At 48.8% G+C, this 21,179-nt stretch overlaps 1 protein-coding gene across 4 annotated transcripts in view; it reads right to left on the bottom strand.

Moving 5' to 3' along the window:
- The window catches only part of EBF1 (EBF transcription factor 1), a 391,814-nt gene extending 384,419 nt beyond the window's left edge, over nt 1-7,395 (bottom strand). For all 4 annotated transcript variants that reach the window (XM_059699069.1, XM_059699068.1, XM_059699067.1 and 1 more), the window contains exons 1-4: nt 6,557-7,395; nt 4,239-4,395; nt 3,659-3,722; nt 3,064-3,119 (exon numbers count right to left, since the gene is read on the bottom strand). In XM_059699069.1, coding sequence (XP_059555052.1) covers nt 3,064-3,119; nt 3,659-3,722; nt 4,239-4,395; nt 6,557-6,690 — 411 coding nt within the window. In that variant the 5' untranslated portion in view covers nt 6,691-7,395. The remainder of the gene's footprint in view (nt 1-3,063; nt 3,120-3,658; nt 3,723-4,238; nt 4,396-6,556) is intronic.
- Nucleotides 7,396-21,179: the final 13,784 nt, after the last annotated feature.

Here is a 21,179-nt window from a genome sequence, read left to right on the forward strand (position 1 = left end):
CTGTATCTCAGATCTGAAAAGTGTTACAATAAACCAGCAGCTAAGGGAAGACTTGAACTGTGGCTACGTATTCTCTCTGAAACTTATGATGCTATTAGAACGCATCACATCACTGAAAATATTCCAGTCTGCATTCTAAATATCAAAATCCTGAGTCTATCTAGAACAGCGGTTCTCAACCTGTGGGTAGCGACCCCTTTGGTGGTCGAACAACCCTTTCACAGGGGTCACCTAAGACCATCCAGCATATCAGATATTTACATTATGATTTATAACAGTAGCAACATTACAGTTATGAAGTAGCAACGAAAATAATTTTATGGTTGGGTCACAACACAAGGAACTGTATTTAAAGGGCCAGAAGGTTGAGAACCACTGATCTAGAAGAATTTGAGTGGGGGGTAGGGTAGGTACCATTTATTCAGTCAGCTTTAGCCTTACTTCTGATTGAATGGGTTACTGCATATTTAACTAAAATCAAAAATTTAAGAATTTTTTTTATCAGACTTGGTAGTTAATTATGATAGAATAATTCAAGCTAAATGAACACCCCTTGTTTTACTCATCAAGGCTAAAATATAATAATTATGTCACAGCTAAGGAAAGTTATGCTTCTTCAAACTGATCTGCTTTTTAAAGACTATTGTGTTAATTGTGTACACAAGAAGCTAACCTACTTCTCAAACTCTAACAGCACATAATCAACGAATGTGCAGCCGGAGAATGGGCAAGGATTGTCTTTCAAAGTGAAAGCTACACAGAAGGCATTAGGAAATTATTATGAAAGCAAACAGGTATGACTCAAAAAAAAAAATCTCTTGTTCTTGATATTTTTAGACTAAATTCAGAGAATTATTTAACCTTTTCTCAGGTCACTCCTACCAAAATATAGAATTGTATACATTTATAATTTTAACTTCCAGGGAGATGTCATATTATGGCAAATGACTTTCTCATGCCTATTATTAAAAATAAATTGTATCTTGTTCTAGTCCACACACACACACACACACACACACACACACACACACACACACCTGGTAGAATTTATTATAACCAAGAGGTCAAAGGATGCCTTAAGCTATAATTTTTCTTAAGCTCTGTAACCTACTTAGTAAAATGATATTTGATGTGTTGCTTTATAAAAATATAAAAGATTATTCTCCCACCATATGAAAGTGTAAAGTCAGTTCATTTCATAATGGGAAAATTGATTTTTGGTAGCACTTTTTGTGTAAGGGGTCTAATATAAAGTTTTGAGAGAAGTTAATCACTCCAAACATGTCCTAATTTTGTGCACCATACAACTGTTGCTTTCATAGTGCTGTCTATAATTTAATATTTAAGTTGTCAATGTTGCATAAGCAGACAGGCCTTATATACTGGTATGTGGAGATTTTTTTATCTTTCAAAAAGTAAATTTTAACAAATACATATGGAATACATATTAGAGTTCATACTTTCCCCACCCCCTCCCATCTTTTCTTTCCTGGGATGAGAATGGCAGGAAAAGATAATCAAGGTATCAAAGACAATTTTTTTAAAACAAAACATCACTTAAGACATTTTTGTTTTGATATCGTGAAAAAAACAACTGTTATTAAAATCAGGCTTTTGTTTTCTGCTTGGCAGGGGGAAAAAATTAACAAAATATAATCTATCCAATTAAAAGGGAATTCTCCTATATAATTATAAAGACCAGTAAATTAAAAAAAGACTAAAACTATCAGTGTGGATTTACTCTGAACAATCAACCAAGAAATAACTAGATCTTCAAGAAAGTCCAATTTTTTTTTTGCAAATACTTGAAATAGATTTCAATAGATATTTATTATCTTAAAAATATGTCTCATACCCTTATTTTCTACTTGGTTCGCAATGAAATATCAGGTAATAATCAAAATTAGCTGTTATTAAATTTATTCTTGCTGATAGATTTTAAACCTTACAACAGCTTAATGGTGTGCATTTTGTACAACATATTTAAGCCATGCTTATCTAAAAACAAATTTTAAATATGTATGTATATCTTCATTTGAAACCTTCCAAACCAATATCAATGAAAGATCACCTCCCTTATTTTAAAGGGAATATTTTTAAATCACAATCAAGCAAGTTTTAACCCTCCTACTGAATTGGTAGTTGGTACACAATGGATAACTTTTCTCTTTGTTCTGATTTCTTTCCCTCACCCAATAAAGCTGTCTTCTTTTTTTCCGTGACTAAGTTCTCCAACTACCTAACCAGCTATTACTTAGTTCTGAAACTAAACTTTATCTTAAAATTTAAAAGAAATGGGAGGGGAAAAACTCCTGTGCCTCATTAAAACGTCAGGCCTCTTTTCTGACTGGGCTCATAATTGTATCTTTTAAACCATAACTCAACCTTAATGTATACCGCTTGACTCAATGCTTGTTGGGGAGCTTAAGAAATGCCGTCTATGTACCTTTAAGACCACAAGCTCACTCATGCTGCCTGGCTTCTGGCCAAACTTGGAGGCAAAGGCAGGAGGATTTTTGCAAAATATCCTCTAACAATTGTCGCTCCCTCTTCCAACACACCACCACCACCACTACCTCCTCCTTTTAAAAAATCTGTGAAGTGGATCATCTGTGTTCTCAGCCCGCCTCACCACTCCTGGAGAAGCTGCCTTTGCCCCCACCCGCTCCCTCTACCCCAGGCCTCCTGGGGGAGGCCCAAGCGGTTCGGGTTTTACACATCTGGCCCACTCTTCACCAGTTTCCCGGGACACCTTGTGCGCCCCCTGGGGCACCCGGCGGGGTCAGGCAAAGTTGAGCCCACATTCTCCCCACTCAGCAGCCCATCGCCCTAAGGTCTGCGTTTCCCTTAGGAGCCGTCGAGCCACGTTCCCCACGCGGCGGGCACAAATGCCTGAATGCATGCGCACCTGGAAGGCGGCGCCGAGAGCCCGGGTCCGCGGCCGGCCCTGACGCTGAGAGTTCGAGTCCCAGCCCTCTCGCTGGGGAGTAGCCAGCTTCTTGACTCCCCTAAATGTTGCGGCCCTAGAGTACCCCTGCGGCGCGAAATGAAGAAACAACTTACTTGTTTTGTCATGGAGTCAATGAGGCGCACGTAGAAATCCTGTTCGGTCCTTATCCCTGGGGGGACGGGGAACAAGGAGAATGAAGTGAGAGAGGATCTGCGCGAAAACCAACAAACAAACAAGCACAAGAGAATGGGACTCCAAGGCCCCCAGAAGCACAGCCAGGACCCCCTTCCCCAGGGTGCGGAGAGGGGCCTCAGGCCTGGCCCTCGCCAGCCAGCCCCCAAGCCCGCAGCGGGGAACGGGGCCGGGCCCCACCTGGCCACTCCGCCTTCCCACGGCGGGGACCCCTCTGCGCGCTCTCCCGTGGCCAGGACTTTGGGCCTGGAGTCCGGGCTAAGCGGAGGGAACCGGCCTTAGAAAGGGGAGGAAGGGGAAAGCGGCCCAATGAGGGCCGAGGAGCCACACCTGGCCCAGGTAAGCCCAGGCCCGACACGCCCGCCCACGGGCCGCTCAAGGGCTTCCCAGGTGAAGCCTGTGCAGGCGAATCTCGGGTGAGCCAGGCCTGAGCCTGGCTGGCGCTCTCCTCCCCGGCAGTTGCCCGCGCCCCCACCCTCGCCCCAGCCCCAGGTGCCGGCGCGCTGGGAGCCTCACCATTGCTGTAGAGGAGCTGCAGCCGGTAGTGAATCCCGTTGTTGGTCTTTTCGCTGTTGGCCTCCTGGGTCGCATCAGGACGCAAAGACACAAGGGACGCAGGAGAGAGGTCGGCGTGAGCTCGTGGCCTGACTTCGAGGCCACTTTCCCAGCCGGGCCCCTGGCCGGGGAGCCGGGACAGGCCCGGGCACAGCAGAAACTGCGGCCAACCGGGATCCCTCCGCCGCCCCCCAACCCGACCCCGACTGCTCCCTCTTCCCCTCCAGAACATTCCGTGGGGCGCTCACAGGCGATCCCCAGCCCTGGGGTCGCGCAGTCGAGGGCGGGTTCATCCCAGGCGCCCTGGGCTCTGGAGCGTGAAGCCGGGCTCCCCTCTCTCCAACTCGGGGGGCTCCGCGCAAACTCTTTTGGGAGCACAACGTCCCGAACAAGGAGCCGGGGTGCGCCCGGGACGGGAAGTGGCTCGGGGACCCCGCGCCCGAGGGTGGGGAACGCTTGGCACGGGCGGAGGAGCGCGCCTCCCGAGCGCCTGGGCCTGCTCCCCCGCCGGGCGCGGGGCAGCGGCGCGGCGCCCACTTACTTTTTCCTTCTCCACGAAGCCCACGAAGGCGGTCCTCTCGATCTCCACGGGCTGGCCCTGCCTGTCGTAGAGGGCCAGGACGAAGTGGAAGAAGTTGGATTTCCTCAGGTTGGAAGGCGGCTGCTTCTCAAAGTGAGCCCGGGCCAGACCCACCCCGCTGCGGCCAAAGAGGCAGAGTTAGACGGCTACACGGGACACCCACCCGCGACCCCTGGTCGCCCCGTCCCCACGGGCCTCCTCTGTCCCCCAAACGCCCGGGAGGGGCGCCCTCCACTCCGGCGCCCCGTGCCCACCCGACGGCGGGATTGGCGTGTGCTCGCGCGTCCCGTCCTCCACGCGGATCGCAGGACGCGCCCCCCGCCCCCCAACTCGCAGAAGCGCTGCGAAAGTTTTGTTGGGGTTTTGCGCGGGAGGTAAAGCATTGACTCCGACCTGACGCGCGCTGCGTGGGGAGACAGGAGCGCGGCCGTGAAGGAGGTGAACCCGCGTACGCGGAACAGAGCAGTTCATTGACAGCTTAGAGGGAGGGGGCATGGGAACCGGTTCCCGCCACCCCCTCGACTCTCCCGTCTCAGCTCCGTGGGCTGGTGCGGAGGGATGGGGGACACGCTCAGCTGCTCGCTGCGGACGCCATCCTCCAGGAAACCTCACGCACCCCTGCAGGCGGGGACGCCCGGCCTCGGGAAGCCACATGCTCCCCACCCACCCCATAGAGGATGGAGAGAAAAGGACTCTCAGGATGGAACTTGGAGCTGTCAGGGGTGGTCACTGTGGAAAAGGGACCTGGGGGTGTTTTGTGTTTGGTGCTTTTTAAAAAAAGAAAAAGAAAAGAAAAAAAGAAGACCTGTCCTGACAAAGTTTCGCTGTTCCGCAGAAATCCTCACACTCGTTCCAGAAACCCTAAGAACTAAGGCTGATGGCTCAGAGCGCCCACCCGGGGCTAGAGGCTGGGGCGCCCGGGGAGCAGGGCGGCGGCCACTGACAGCTTGACCTGCCCGACACAAGCGCGCGCACATACACACACACATACACACGTGTCACACACACACACACTTTCACTTCAAGCCCAGTTATCCAACTCACTCTCACTACCTACCACCCCCATCTTTATACACAGTGGGGATGGAAACAGTGTTAGCGACACTTGTCCGCAGCCCAGAGAAAATAAGGATGATGTAATTAGTCATCTTCCTTCTTCCCCTTCCGCCCTCTCTGGGTCCGATAAGGCCTGGGGCCGCCAGATCTCCCACTCCCTGAAGCCCAGCTGGGGGCCTAGAGGGGTGGGGAGCAATGGCCATTTCTCAGTTGGGACCAGGAGTCCCCAGAAAGAGTGCTGAGGGTAGGGTGCCCAGGAAAGTTCCCCCGTCAATCTCCAAGGGCAGTGCCTCAAGGCGACACAATCTAGCATCCCAGAAGTCAAGAGTGGGAGAGGGGCTAGAGGGGCCATGGAGACAGAGGGTGGGGAAGACTTTTAGGAGATGTCAGAATTAAAGTTGGGAGTTGCTGATCTCCGGAGTGGACTGAGAAAAACTGATAGGAGAAATAAGAGAAGATTCTGGGGCAAAATGAAAACAGAAAAGAAGAGGAAAAAGAGGGTCAGGGATGGGGAATGAGGGGGAGGAGTGAAGAACGAAGAGGAAAGAAAGGGAGGAAGGAAGAGAGGGAAGAAGGGAAGAGAAAAGGAAGGGAAGTTAAAAAAAAGGAAGAAAGGAAAGAAGGGAGAAAAGAAGGAAGGAAAGAGGAAGGAAGGAGGGAAGAACAAAAGGAAAGAAGAGAGGGAGGGAGGAAAGGAATGAAGGAAAAGAGAAGGAAAGTTTTAAAATGAGGGAAGATAAAAAAAAGCAAGACAGAAGGGAAGGGAAAACGAAGGAAATAAAGGAACGAGAAAGAAATGAAAGGAAGGAGGAGAAAGAAATAAAGAGAGAAAGAAATAAAGAGAGAAAGAAAGAAAGGAAGGAAGGAAGGAAGGAAAAAGAAGAGAAAGAGAAAGAAAAGAAAGCAGTCATAAAAACACAGATATCCAACATCAAGCTGGTGAGACTCTCGCCTCTTCTGGCTTAAAACAAAATGAAAACAGTCACAGACCCGGCAGGGGAAAGTGCCGGCAAAGCGTGGGCTCCTCGCCGGAGCTCCCGGCCCTCCGGCCTCAGGCGACTAAGGCAGCGCGGCCCCGGGAGCGCGGAGCCCGGGAGGCGAGCAGAGCGGAGCGGCGGCCGCACCAACGCGGCCAGGCCCCGCGGCGGCCGCCGCCGCCACCGCCTCCCGGCTCCTCTGCTCGCGGCTTGCCTCCCCGGCCGCGGTCCCCGAGCGGTACCCACCTCTGCGCCGCCGTGTTGGCGTCCAGCACCCCGGCGCCCTGCATCCACGTCCGCACCGCGTTCATGCCGCTGCCCAGCGGCTCTTCCTTCATGCTGCTTCCACTCCGTTGGATGCTTTCCTGAATCCCAAACATGAAAACAACCTTTTCTTGTGGAAAATCTCCTCCCCCTTGAAAATATTAAAAAAAAAAAAAAAAAAAGGAAAGAGAAACGCCAGCCAGAGATTTTCTTTTTTTTTTTTTTAAGACGGTGAACTCGCGTTAGAAGATCAAGGCGGGCTAGAAAGCAAATTTTTAAAAAATGTAAACCGTCGCTCAAAACTGAGCGATAACCCGGAAAAAAAGGCAGAAAAAAAAGAAGGGAAAATCCAACGAAAAGACCAAAAAAAAAAAATGAGATGTATGCTTGGCTGTTGGGGGTTGTTTGGTTGGTTAATTTTTGGTTTGGGTGCTTTTTTTTTTTTTTTGCTTTTTTTTTTTTTTTTTTTTTTGTAATGATCACAGGCCGGTGGAGGGCAGGAGGGGCTGGAGTTTCCTTTTGCAGAGGTACCCTTCACTTGAAGAAGCAGGAAGAAAAAAAAAAAGCCCTGATGGCAATTTAAGAAACAATAGACTCAACTCGCGCTGCCGGCTTTGCTACTTCAAGTGTCATTTTCCACAACCAGGCAAGTTTTTTTCCTCTTTCTTTTTTTCCCTCCTTCTCTCCCAACCAAAGATGTTTCTTTCCTTCAGTGCGTATAGACGAGGAGGACGCTGGTTGCCGTAGACAGATACACCAGAGAGGGAGATTGGGATGGGGGGAAGGGGGGAGAAAGAGGGAGAGAGGAAGGGGGGGAGGGAGAGAGAGAGAGAAGGAGAGGAGAGGGAGAAAGAGAGAGGGGTGGACCCTGCTGGATGGAGATTCTGTTTTCTCCTCGCTAAAATAGAAGTGATTTGCAGGCTTTCCCTATGGAATCCAGTTTGACTCTCCCCAGAGCTAAACACAGGCACACTAACCCCAAAGGGAGGAGGCGGGGCCCCGCGCCTCCCAGGCCCGCCCCTTCATTTGCATAACGTCATTCTTCCGCCTCGCCGCAGCCAATCGCGACTCAGGAGCCTGCTGGCTCGCAGTGCGGGACCACGCTCCCTCATTAACATCCCTCTCCCGGCGGCTCCCGGGAGCCGGCCAAAGTTCCTCGCAAAGTGGCGAGCGAAGGACCGCTGAGCTCCAGCGTCTGAGCTGGAAGGAGCGGGGCTGAGCAGGGCAGAGCCTGGCCAGAGAAGGGGGACAGAAGGAACGGGTGGGGATATTCTTCTCGGGGATTTGAGCTGGGATCTGCATCCTGGCCGTTGCGGTTTAGCATCCTCGCCGCGCCCTGAGCGCGCTGGCGGAGCCCAGGCTGCGCCCTCCCAGGGCCTCCGCCCGCGTCCTGTTCCGCTGTTCTGGGACGTCGGGGGCAAAAGTGGAGGAGACGGGAGATCCCGGGCAGAAAAAGCAGGACGCGCGTCCCAGGTGCCCACCTCTTCGCTTTGAGGAGGGGGGTGGTGGGGTGGAAAATGGGTGCTGGAGGTCGGGGCTGGTAGCTCGCGGAGGGTACTGCCTTCACGCTGAGAGGGGGGGGGGAGGAGGGAGAGGGGGGGCGGGCTCTGCCCCTGGTCTGGCCTCTGCAAACGCTTCTCACTTGGGCGCGCTAGTCTTGAGGCCGCAGGCTTTAGAGGCACTGTCCTCATATGCTCACCTCCCTCGAGTAATCCGCGGATATGTAAACGGTGGAATGAATGGCTCTCACTGGAGCCGTGTCAAGATGCCTCTTAAAATTGACTCAGATTTGATCCCCAGCCCTTCATCCCCGCCCCCAAAGTAGTTTTCCTTTAGAAAGCAACAACAAGGCCTCTGAGTAGTTGTTTATTTGGTGTAGGGTTTCTCTCATCCTCATTTTTTTTGTTGTTGTTAAAATGGGGGCGGGCTTGAACAAACCCTCCCAAATTCTGCCCCTGGCCTATGTCAAGAGAGAGACTGAGGAAAGCAGGAAAGAAGGAAGGAAAGATCTCCTACCTCAGGCCTTTGGCATGTATGCTTGAGGCTGGCAAAGGAAATAGGCAGATGTTTCTGGGTAATGTGCCCCATCATTTTTTAGCAGGTTGTAACCTCTAATAAGCACATGATGAACTTCTGTTTCATTGCCCTCAAAGGAACTCCCTGGCTGCAGCCAAATCTGCTAAGGACTCCTTCGGGGAAATTCTTTGCCAGAAATCAGGTCCCCTTTCTGCTGGCCTTGCTTGGCCCTTTGATTTAGGAAGCTCATGGGGTCAGTGATGGAAAAGTACACATGCCCATGTTGAATGGAATGGAGACAGGCAAGAGTTATGCTTTGTACTCTTGGCAACGCAGGAAAGTGGGAGCCACTTCCTGATTCCCAAACTAGATGAAAGCCTGTGTTCCAGGCCTATGAGTACATGGCCACTGTCCTCAAACACTGCTTTATCTCCTATGCACAAAGCCTCCCAGCTCTCAGACCATCTAATCAGGACCACTAGCATGCTCATCACTTTCTCCCGGGTACCATAATTCATACCATCTCTTCCAAGACACTCCTGAAGAGCTCTGTCTAATCCACCAGGATTCCCACAGCATCTACCAGAGTTCCTGGCACACAGTGGGTGCTCAAGAGGGACATGTTGGTGCAGAGAACTGAAGGATTATAGGTTTGTGGGGAGGAAAGAGAGGGAGTTGGACCTTCTCCATCTCTTTAGAATTTAAATACATAATTGAAACTGGGCCTGCTGAAAACGTCCCAAAGTTCCAAGCTTAATCTCAAGGCCCAAAGGGTCCTCAAGAGCCAACCTCTCCCCCTGCCTGCTCTGAGGGGATCCTTGAAGGGAGGGGGACCAGGAAGCAGAGGCCACCGTCCTATCACTGAGTCCCATCTAGCCCTGGTGTAAGACCCAGGCCTCCCTCTTGGTAATTACCTGAGCCTCCATTTTACTCTGCAGTAAATAGTATTCAGGACTCCAAATCGAGTTGGGTGAGGAATATACCCCAGTGATAGGGAATACACAATGGGGGACAAGATCACTGCCAAAGGCAGGTGGTAAAGGTGCCAGAGAAAGGAGAGATCCAGTCTCTCTGAGGACCAGGATCATGAGGCACAACAGATGGATTGGGGGGGGGGGCGGGGGAGGGGGCGGGGGAGGAGGAGTCAAGGAGAATATAGCGGCACTCCACAAATGATGGCTTTGTTGAGGGGGTCTGAAGCTGCCTGGTTCAAAAGAGAAATTGGTCCAGAGAAATCGAAGCTTTCAGCAGCCCAATTCCTGCCCCACCGCCAGTCATCTTCAAGCATTAAATAAGAAGAGGCAATCTCCATATTTGCCAGGCCATAGAACAGCGGTTCTCAACCTGTGGGTCTCGACCCCTTTGGGAAAACACATATATAATTACATATTGTTTTGTGATTAACCATTATGCTTTAATTATGTTCAATTTGTAACAATGAAAATACATCCTGCATATCAGATATTTACATTATGATTCATAACAGTAGCAATATTACAGTTATGAAGTAGCAACAAAAATAATTTTATGGTTGGGGGTCAGCACAACATGAGGAACTGTATTAAAGGGTCGCGGCATTAGGAAGGTTGAGAACCACTGCCATAGAAGGAGGGAAAATATGAGGGGGCGGGAATCTATTGATACGTCAGGGGCCCTGTGGCTGTGTGGGGGCAGCAGTGCCTCACCCAGGATGGTGAGCACACTTTATTGTCAACTAGCAGAGTATAGCCATAGCTTTTCTTCTGGTGTCCTTGTGCTTTCAACGTGGGGTTCTCACCCAGTAATAAGTGTTCAAGTAAGAATTCCTTCTTCCCACCCACAGAGAAGGCAGAAAAGACACAGAGAAGGATGACACCCAGGCCAGCAGAGCCCTAGATTTTGGTGAATTTCCTCTAGTTCAATATTTGGTAAATATTGAACTCAGAACTGCAATTTTAAACTTTGAAAAAATCCCTTCAACACTTTTCGATCTTCCCTGATGTAAGGTTAGCACCCCCTCCAGAAGGCACAGCATTCCTGGGGGAGGGGGCGGGGCGGGACTATAAAGTATGTCCTGGTTTCATCCTTTTCTCGTTATAGCCACATCTCCAGCGAGGAGAGATACTTGTGTGTGTGTAATCTTGCCCAGGCTTTATAGCATGTCTCTGATGTAACTTTAGGGTAGCTTGTAACAGTCATCCCCAACCCCACTCATCAGCCGGATCATATGGGAGGGTGGGATAGACAGGCAGATTTCCAGGTTTTGTCCAAACCTGCAGAATTCGGGGGGAAGAAAGTGTGTTTGGGGGGGGGGGGAACCTGTGCATGAGGAAAATATACAGCAAAATGGGTTTATACGTGGAAGAAGCAATGGGAAGGGAAGGCTTGATATTTCCCCCCCTGGACTCAATTCTCCAGCTGAGCTCCAAAGAGTTTCTTTCCTGGGAGAAGTGAGCGTCCTCAAAACCCCTCCTTCTCAGTTGCTCCAAGAAGTAGATACGGCCGGGCCCCGCCCTCGGTGCTCCCGGCTAAAGGAAGCTCAGGCCCAGGAAGCAAGCCGCCAACACCCCCTCACTCCGAACTTTGAAACCTTCCCGCTTTTGGGTATCCCAACCCCCGTAAGCATAGGGAAATCAATCCCCTGTCCTGAAGGGCAACAGTCGACGCAGAAATTTACGGGGGAGGGGGTGCAGGTGGAACGATCCCCACCAGCCCCAACTCTCGCCCCAAAAGAGCAGAGGCAAGAAATACTGCCAAACGAGAAATACTGGGGCACCGGGTTGGAACAAACCTGGCCCGGACGTCCCGGGGACAGAGGATCCTCTCTGCTCGCCCGCCCCCAGGAGGCCAGACTTGAGACCTCTCGCTTGGAAAATTCCCTGGATCTCCGTTTCCCTTGAGAAGACGGGCCTCCACAAGGGGCCGCCTAGCCCGGGCAATGTCCGCTTCCTTTTGCCGCTGGCCAGAGACCGCCGAGAGGGAGACCGGAGGACAGATGCCTCCTGCTATGCGGAGAAGCAAAGGGAAAGGTTGGGGGGAGGGGGGGAGTGAAGGGGGTGAAGGCCGAAGGCGCCAAGTCCCTCCGCACGCCGCGGGCTCCAAAGGCGTCGACGGGCCCCCTGGAGCCGCGGCGGAGGGTGAGCAGAGGCCAGGCGCCGCCCCAGGAAGAGAGGAATGGGAGTGGGTGGCAGCCCGAAGCCCCGGGAAAGTGAGGACCTGAACGCGGCACAGACCCGCAGGGGCTCCTGAGCGGCCCGGGACGGTGGCGGGATGGCGGAGCAGCAGGGTCCGGTGGCCCGCGGTCCAAACCCTGCCCCTGCCCCTGCCCCGCAGAGACCTCCATCCGCTGCCCTCTGGGAGCACGAGGGAGCAGCAGGCCCCGGTTGCTCCGGAAACCCGTCTGTTCTCCCTCCTCGGCCTCAGCCATCGCTGGCAAGTGGCAAAGGGAAGGGGTCATTTCTCCAACCTGATCCCAGTTTTCGACCCCGCGCTGCAGACAAGGTCCCCTTTGCTTGCCCCGTCTGAGGACACTTCCAGCCCCTGGGATCCCCCCCCCTCCCCCCCGTAGTACAGGCAGGGAAACCGAGGCCCAGGGAGTGACAGAGATACCCACAGACAGCTAAGAGGTGGAGAGCAGGCAGACAACACGGGGGCGGGGGGTTGGGGGTTGGCGGGGTGGGGGGTCAGTCCGGGGGCTTGTGAGCTCTTATTCTGCCTAGGATGAGGGCTTGGGGCACCGGGTTGGAACAAACCTTTCCCAGACGGAGCCTGCCCACTCTCTGGGGTTTCCCCTGGGCGGTCCCCAGATAAGAATAGATCTCGTTTGCTGAAGGCTTTACGGGCATAAACTCACTGAATTCCCACAACAGACCTAGAAGGCAGGTAAGATCGCTCCTGTTTTACAGGTGAGGAAACAGACGCCCTGCGACTGAAATGAGTCAGCCTGTTCCGGCCACCCGGCTCATAAAGTCGCCACGCCCCAAATTACCCCAGAACCTGCGCCCTTAACCTTAGCTCCAAACCACTCCCTCAGCAGCTGCGCCTCCGCCCGATGCTGGTCCCCCGGCGCGCACAGGTCCCTTCCGCTTCCAAGGCCCTGGGTATCCAGGTGACAGAAGAGCTTGGGTGCCAGTTGCCTCCTGCGGGCAGGCAGCAGAAGGGAGAGAGGAGGGGAAAGCAAGGACTGTGCCAAGTCCTAATTAGAAGACGGGATGTGTGTCCCTGCGGTCAGATAGGGACTCATGACCCTCCTGGCTTCCCGGGATAGGGCGCCAGGGTTGCACCCACTCCAGCCCCGGCTCTGCCATCTTTGCTAAGTGAACCCCAGTCATCTGCTTCTCCCATTCCTAGCTGAGGTCTTCGAGTTCCAGGCGGGGGCAAAGTCGCTGAATTGAAATGGGCTAAACACGAGACTTTTGGGGGATGCTTGAGACACCCATCAGAGGACAGAAGTCTGGGCACCTGCGGATGTGCTCTAACGGAGGTAGACCAGATAGCCTTGGCATGGCCATAGATAGCTAAAAGCTAAACGTATTCTGAGCCGAGAGAATCCAGTTGGGGGCACTGCCCCGGAAAGGATCTCCCAATCCGAGGCTGTCGCTGGGTGCGACCGCACCTCACCCGGGCCCTTCCCCAGTCCTCCAACCCACACTATTAGAAAATGGATCCGGGAAGGGCCCTCGCTGCTATGGCAGAAAGAGGCTCAAATACGGAGGAGGGAGCTCGCGGCTCTTTGGAAATTAGCATCCCTTCAAATGCAAATCCATTTGCTAGAAACTGAGGCCCGGGAAGATTTGGAGAGGAAGGGAGAGAGAGCTGTAGGCCTGTTTGCTTGTGGGAGAGTGGGGAGTTTAGCACAAGGTACCCAGGTCACAATTCAAATATATTTAGGCACCGCTCACTGCTTGGAGGTCTGTGTTAGCTGCCGAGAGGCGAGATGCGTGTGGTGTGAGTGTGCAAATATGCTTGTGTGAACGAAGAGTGGCTGCATATTTGTGGTCCAGTCCAGTAAGAGAGTGTGCCGGTGAGTGACAGCGCGCACTTGGGTGCATGTGTGGGCGTGCATCCAGGAGGATTGTTGCACACAAGCGTGAGTACGCGTGTGCACGTGTATAGTGTGTGCATGTGCCAAGTGTCTTGTTTATGCGAGTGGGTGTGTGTGCCAGAGGATCGTACTCTTGTGGGTGAGCCTGAGCCCAGACGTGGTTCGCGTGTGTCCATGTGTGCATGTGAAATGCAGCAAAGAAGTCTCTAAAATCTCAGGTCCGGTCAAAAGCAAGGCGCAGGCAGGGTGCAGACTGATCACAGAAGGGCTGGAAACTGTTGCTCCTTCTGCCTGCAGGTAGCAGGAAGCCGACCCGCCTGGAGGCTGCAGGTTAGCGCCCAGGCGGGCGAGCGGGATTCCCACGGGCGCCCCAAGATTACCAGGACTGCGCTCGCAATGATCCCTGCTGGACAGTTCCACGCTCTTAATGATTATTGATGCCGCGTGTCCTACAGGAGACCGCTTCCGGGTTATTTGCTTTTGTATTTATTATCTTTATCACTGTCATTATTTGGTGGCTGTATGAAGATCGTGCCCAACCGAGCCATACAGCCCTGCCCCGCCTCTTGGAAGCCGCCCTGGGCATGCGGTGACCCGTTGGCGCGCGAATCTCCTCCTTTCGTGGAACCACAGCGCCACCTCGCGATCCCCTGGAGTTCCACTTCGCAGGGGCCTCCAGGTTCCCCAAACATGCCTTGCTGTCGCCTAGCCGCTGTACCTTCCAGGAGACTGGCATGCCTACACCCTTCTCCACCTGAGAAGCTGCGCTCCCACGGGCTCAAAGTTCACCTCTTCTGTGAAACTTCTACAAACCCCTCTAGGCAATCATTCTTGCCTTCCCTGTTTTCTCTAGTGCTCATATCACCTTGGACAAGAAATGTTTAAATGTCTGTCCCCTCCCCAATCAAGAGCTCCCCAACAATGATTATTGTTACTGTTGTGTATGGTAATGACAATGCAAATAACAAGTAAAACCTACTATTTACTGAGCATACTATGGAGCATCTTATGCAATGTGCTGTTCATTATAAGCACTTTTATTATCTCGTTTAATTTTCCCAGCAAAACCATGAAGTAAGCACCAATATAATGTCCCGGCTGCAGTGGTTCTCAACCTTCTGGCCCTTTAAATACAGTTCCTCATGTTGTGACCCAACCATAAAATTATTTTCGTTGCTACTTCATAACTGTAATGTTGCTACTGTTATGAATCGTAATGTAAATATCTGATATGCAGGATGGTCTGAGGCGACCCCCTGTGAAAGGGTCGTTCGACCGCCAAAGGGGTCGCGACCCACAGGTTGAGAACCGCTGGACTAGAGAGTTCTTGTCCAAGGTCACATTGTAGAGCCCAACCCACGTCTGTTTGTCTGGTGCCAGAGCCCACTTTTTTTAACTTCTTCGCCTTGCAGACTTATTCAGCTCTATATGCATGGTCTTTAAGATAGGACCAGGCACAGAGTGGGCATTCGTATGCTTATGAATAAATGAGCCACCTCCAGCTTTCATTCCTTCTTCTCTGAGAGTTGGGCTATAAAAATACTGCAATTATCAGCTACCTTAACTGAAATGTTACTACAATGATTTACCCCCAAAGAGTATTCCTTTACTCACTAGCTAGGTGACCTTGGTCAGGTCACTTCATCCTCAATTTCCTCATCTGTGAAAGGAAGTTTGCTGTGAGGATTAAATGAGGAAAAATTGCCAAGTACTTGATATAGTCCCTCATACTGTGGTCCATGCTCAATAAAATTTTACTATGATATCATTATTAATGATAGCTTTAAAAACTAAAGCACAAAACACAAAATTCACTTACCCCTACTCACATGGAATTCACTGTACCTCTGTATAAAATGATCTCACTGTTATGTCTTCATTTTCATCTTGGACATAAAATGTGTAATAAAGTATGTTTATTGTGTTTGGCATGTTCATGTTAACTTTGCTCTGTTATAAAATTTTAAGGGGTGGGGGGGATGATATAATTAAACGGTCAATCAGTGGACATTGACTCTCACCCTTTCCTCCTGCTTTGTAGATTTCTACCAAGAAAGATTTAAAGAAAGACTATAAAAAATGCTTATTATTCTGGAAAGTACAAAACTCTATTTTTTAATTTAGGGGACATTCTGAGCTACTTGCGTTTTCCCCACCTGAAACACTTTGTTTCTGGTAATATACAAAAAGTTTAAAAATATGTATCTAAGCAAATGATTGTACCCAAATAAAAGAAACAAATGAGGGTTGTTTAAACATATTCCAGACCTTCGGACATTTCCCCAAAAGGCTAAGTTTTAAAGGTTCATGGTCTTTTTTATTTTTTAAATATGTTTTTATTGATTTCAGAGAGAGGAAGGAAGAGGGACAGAGAGACAGAAACATAGACCGGCTGTCTCCTGTACGTCTGCCCCCTCCCCGCCCCCCAGGGATCGGGGATTGAGCTGGCAACCCAGCAGGTGCCTCCTGGTGCTTGTGTCATCCGCTCAACCACCTAGCCACGACGGACAGATGGACGGACGGACGGATGGGCAAGGGTCTCTTTTTAGAGTGGCTTATTAAACAATTACTCCCATTAGCAATTTAAATGAAAACAAACTCTTCTGTTGGATCAGGCTATAACTTCCCTACTATCAAATTATTTCAGAAAGGCTGTTGACTAGCAGTCATGTCATAAAGAAGTTATTCTCCTCAGAGAAATGAGTCTAATAAAATCCACAGAAAGCATAAATGTGCCTCCCTATTTAGTTGGCCCATAATGACTTTCTAGAAACTTCATCTCAGCCAGCCCCAATTTGGTTTCCTTCATTTGTACCGGCTGCCCATTCTATGCAATACTCTTGTAGGAAGATGAAGAAACAAATTCAGAAAAATGTTAGCTGCAGCAAATTAATGTGTTGAATGGTTTTATTGTGGAGTTGACAGATATTTTATTATCCTGATTTGGGATTTGATTCATATTGCTGGTATGAGACACTGGCTTTTTGTCATTTGGGGGAGGGGCCTGTTTTTTTTTTCTCTTTTATTCCTAGTATGGTAGTCATCAGAGATGTTCATCAAAATCAATTTTTCTTCTTCCAGGTGCTTAGTAAGATGGAAGTATTCTGACCCCCCTGCATTTAGATGTGACCCTGTGATTTGCTTTGACAAATGAGAAATTAGCAGAAGTAATATGCATTATTTATAGGCTGGAGCTTTAAAAACACCTGCGCCACAGATGCAGGTGACCCCCAGATGCCGTTTCCTCCCCCTGCCACTCTTTACAAAGATAATGCAGAGTGGAGACCCTTCGAGCCCAGTGGACTTCTCGCGTGAATGGGAAATAATCTTTCGTTACTGTAAATCCCAGAGCAAACCGAGCCTCTCCTGACAAATACGCCTAGGAAGGCAGCACACTTTTCCTTTCCTTTTGGTGGACAGGGTGAGAATTCTTCTCCTAGAGTACAGTGTAGACTTCCACATCGAATTAGGCAGAGCAATCAGATAATGAAGTTACTCCATCTGAAATCTGTTTCTTGTTTTCTCATTTAATTGATACATTTCCTCTGAGTCAAAAATACTATTTAGAAAACTCTGAAATGGGGAAAACAATGGAATTGTAGAAATGCTGAGAAGGGTTGTCAAAATCATTGCTGGACCATCTTCAAGAATGTCCAGGGAGCCCATTGCCCACTTTGCAGGTACAGAATGAAGGGAATTTCATAGGCTCAGATTAGATTCAGTTATATGGAAGAAACATTTCTTCCTCCATTGTGTTCGTTTCTATAATTTCAGGTTGGTGGAGGGGAAGAACACTTGGCTAACTAACTTGTGCTTAAGGACACCATCTAGGGCAAGTCATTTAACTTTGCTAGATCTTACTTTCTTCACCTGAAAAATAGGAGTGCCAGACAAAATCAGGGTGCCATTCCGTTCTATCTACAAAGCAAGAATTCTGGAATACTTGGGTGATGGCAGTTTCAGGAGTCAATCCTACCATAGAAGACTCTTCCTGTGTTTCTATCCTCAGCACTCTTTCATAAAACATTTTTAATTTTTCCACATGGATCCCCAACTTTTTAAAAAATGTTTCTCAGGCAAGATAGATAGTTCTTCTTTTCTTCAACCTCAATTTTTTTTTTTTTTTGAATGTGGGAATCTGCTAGAAAAGTGGGCCATATAGATTTGCGGTCATGTAAAATGCTTTGTCATTTTCCAGCCAAGAGGAAGTTTTTGCTCTTTTATTGGAGAACCACTCTCTTCGGGTTTCATTATCAGATGACCAAAGGAAATTTCTTGTGAATTTCTGGGAAACTTTTGTGAGACAATATTGATTGTGTGACAAGTGCTGTGGGGTGAAATCATTATTATGTGTTCTTTTTCCTTCATATGGCATGACTGATTGCCAGAAATAATACTACTTCCTTCATTCTAGATAATAAGTTACAACTGATGAAGAGGTTTCACCAGTTATTTGACTCTTCTCAACAAACGGTGCAACGGACATCTTCCCACCCACCCCCATTTCACAGGGGAGGAGCTGAGGTTTAGATCCGCCTATGCCATGGGGCTGGTAAGCCGCAGGGTTTGGCTGTGATCCAGGAGCCACAGACTCCTGTGAAATTAAGAAAGCTCTCTGCAACTTTACTGGGAAATAGAAAGTGTCAAAACCAGGCCACAGGGCACTCCTTTGAAGAATGATGCAGGGTACTTCTTGTGGCAGACATTTATAGCTGTCAACTAGTTTCTCTCTCCTCTGGGCACCCAAAAAGACTGTAGTCCTCTTCTTGAAGTTAGGTGTGGTCATCAGACTTACTTGAGCCAGAGCATTTTACTTCAAGGTCAGAAAACCCCCAGAGTACTCACTCCCCTAAGCCAGAAATATTACTGAAGGTAGGTAGATCCATCAGTCTGGGTCCTGCTGTCAGAAATGATAAGCAGAGCTATTTACCCATATGCAACTGATTTAATGCAAGCAGCTGGGTTAAGCCACTAGAATCTAGGGGTTGCTTGTTACTGCAGCTTAACTTAGTCTGTCCTGACTGGTACAGTTTCCTAATTCAAATGTCAGTCTTTTGTAAAAGGGAACTATCTTTGTGGGGTGGACTCTAGTGAACTTGAGTCTTATACACACACCTTTTAAAAAGAAAAATTTCCCTGGCTCTCTTGTGTTTTTGGTTAAATTAATTTTACTATCTTCTTAAATATGCATAGCATAAAACTAGGAATACAATCTTTATGCCTATAACACTTAAACAGCTGTGAAACCCAATTTCAAAGTTAGTGGAACAGAAAAATGCCACAACACCAAAGATTTATAAATGAACAATAATAAAATGTGCTGGATGCCATTGTTTTGTGGAAATTAAATTGCCACTCAAACATCAACATGGTTCTGAATTCAATAAAATGACTAAGGGGGGGTGCAGGGGGGGAACAACTGTAATAATCTGAACAATAAAGATTTAATTAAAAAAAAATTTAAAGTAAAAAAAATAAAAACAAAATAAAATGACTAAGTCATTTTACTATCAAATCAACCTCTGTCCCTTTATAATCAGCCCATGACAGTCAAGAATCACTGTTGGCACCAATAAACATCAACTAAGACTGGAGCTTGGAAACTTTGTGTTAGCATTCCGTTTTAAGCCTGACTATGCTTAACTTTTTAAGACAATCATTGTAGTGAAAGCCCTACGCTTTTACATTTCTATCAAAATCTGGGAATCTTCCACTTTCAAAAATGTATTTCAGCACTGGCCAGTGTGGCTCAGTTGTTTGAGCAACTTCTCATGCACTGAAAGGTGTCGGGTTGTATTCCCAGTCAGGGCACATGCCCAAGTTGGGGGCTCAATCTCCAGTGTAAAAAACAGCCAAGATGACGTTTTTCTCTCACACTGCTGTTTCTCTCTCTCTCTCTCTCCCTCAAATCAATAAAAATATATTCATATATTAAATCTATAATAATAAAAGCATAATATGCAAATCGACTGAACAGCAGAACAACCGTCCAGACCACCATGGCGCCAGGCCAGCCAAGGCAGGTGTGATGCGATTGGTGGGGGGGGGGGGGTGGCCTCCATCACCCCACGATGGCCCTGCAGAGGAAGGCTGAGGTCACTCTCTGTGGGGTGATCAATGGGGGGGCTCTGTGATCGATCCCCTCAAAGAGGGAGGCCCAGGCCACCCTCTACACACTATAGATTGTGGAGCCCCAGCTGGGTGGGTGGGACCTCCCTCTTTGGGGCTATCAATTGCGGAGCCCCGACATGGATCGCCCTGCAGAGGGAGGCGCCCACCAGCAGCCACAGAGGGAGTGCACGGGGCTATATATATATATATATATCTTCATATATATTTCATATGTCACTCAACTATACACTTTAAATGGCTTAAATGGCACATTTTCTGTATATTTTACCACAATTTAAACATTTTTTCAAAAAGAATAGCACAGGCTTCAAACAACATATTCAGACTATCAAATCCTCACTCCTACTATTCTGATGCTGGGCAACCTTGAGGCAAGTTGCTTAACCTCTCTGAACCTCAGGTACCTTATTTGCACAGTAGTATTGTACTTACCTTAAACAGTGTTTTGAAGAACACAGAGGATAGAAGAGTGGAAGAATCTAGTGCAGTACGTGTCTATAGAGAACTGCTATGTGTTTTCTTCTGGGCCATTGCTAAGCTGCATTTCTCAGCTTCCCTGGCAGCTAGGTAGGCTATATGGCTGAGATCTGGAAAAAAAAGAAAAACAAAAAACAAAAACAAAAAAACCAACAGATGAAATTGATAGAAGACATAGTTCATAAAAACTTCCCACATAATCTTCCACTCTTCTTCTCCCTCTGTGGGCTGAATCAGAGAATCCAAGACTCAATGCTCTAGAGCTTAGCAAACTTTTCCTGTAAAAAGTCTGATAGTTGCCGGAACCGGTTTGGCTCAGTGGATGGAGCGTCAGCCTGCGGACTGAGGGGTCCCAGGTTCGATTCCGGTCAAGGGCATGTACCTGGGTTGCGGGCATATCCCCAGTGGGGGATGTGCAGGAGGCAGCTGATCGATGTTTCTCTCTCATCGATGTTTCTGACTCTCTGTCTCTCTCCCTTCCTCTCTGTAAAAAATCAATAAAATATATTTTAAAAAAATAGATCATAAAAAAAAAAGTCTGATAGTTGATACTTTAGGGTTCATGGGCCATAGAGTCTATCGCAAGTTCTCCATTCGACCATTGTAAGCATCAGAGCAGCTACAAAGCCCAAGTGATATATAATAAATGAGTGTGGCTGTGTTCCGATAAAACTTAATTTACACCCAAATTTTTTTTTACAAGAATAGTAGGTCAAATTGGGCCCAGGAACCGTAGTTTGCTGACCCCCCTGCTCTAGGATGTATCAGAATCGCAAGGTGGAAGGAATCTGGGCCACGCAATGACTGCGTGAGGAAACAGACGTTGTACAAGCCACAACTAAACTTCTATCATGTGAAGTCACTGAGATTTTAGAGTTATTTGGGCATTAGCCTACTCTGATATTGTGGGAGGAGGTCATCAAGAGGACATGACTGTGGCTGAACTTGACCCCAGGC

This window comes from Myotis daubentonii, chromosome 5 (assembly GCF_963259705.1).
Source record: "Myotis daubentonii chromosome 5, mMyoDau2.1, whole genome shotgun sequence".
NCBI lineage: Eukaryota > Metazoa > Chordata > Mammalia > Chiroptera > Vespertilionidae > Myotis > Myotis daubentonii.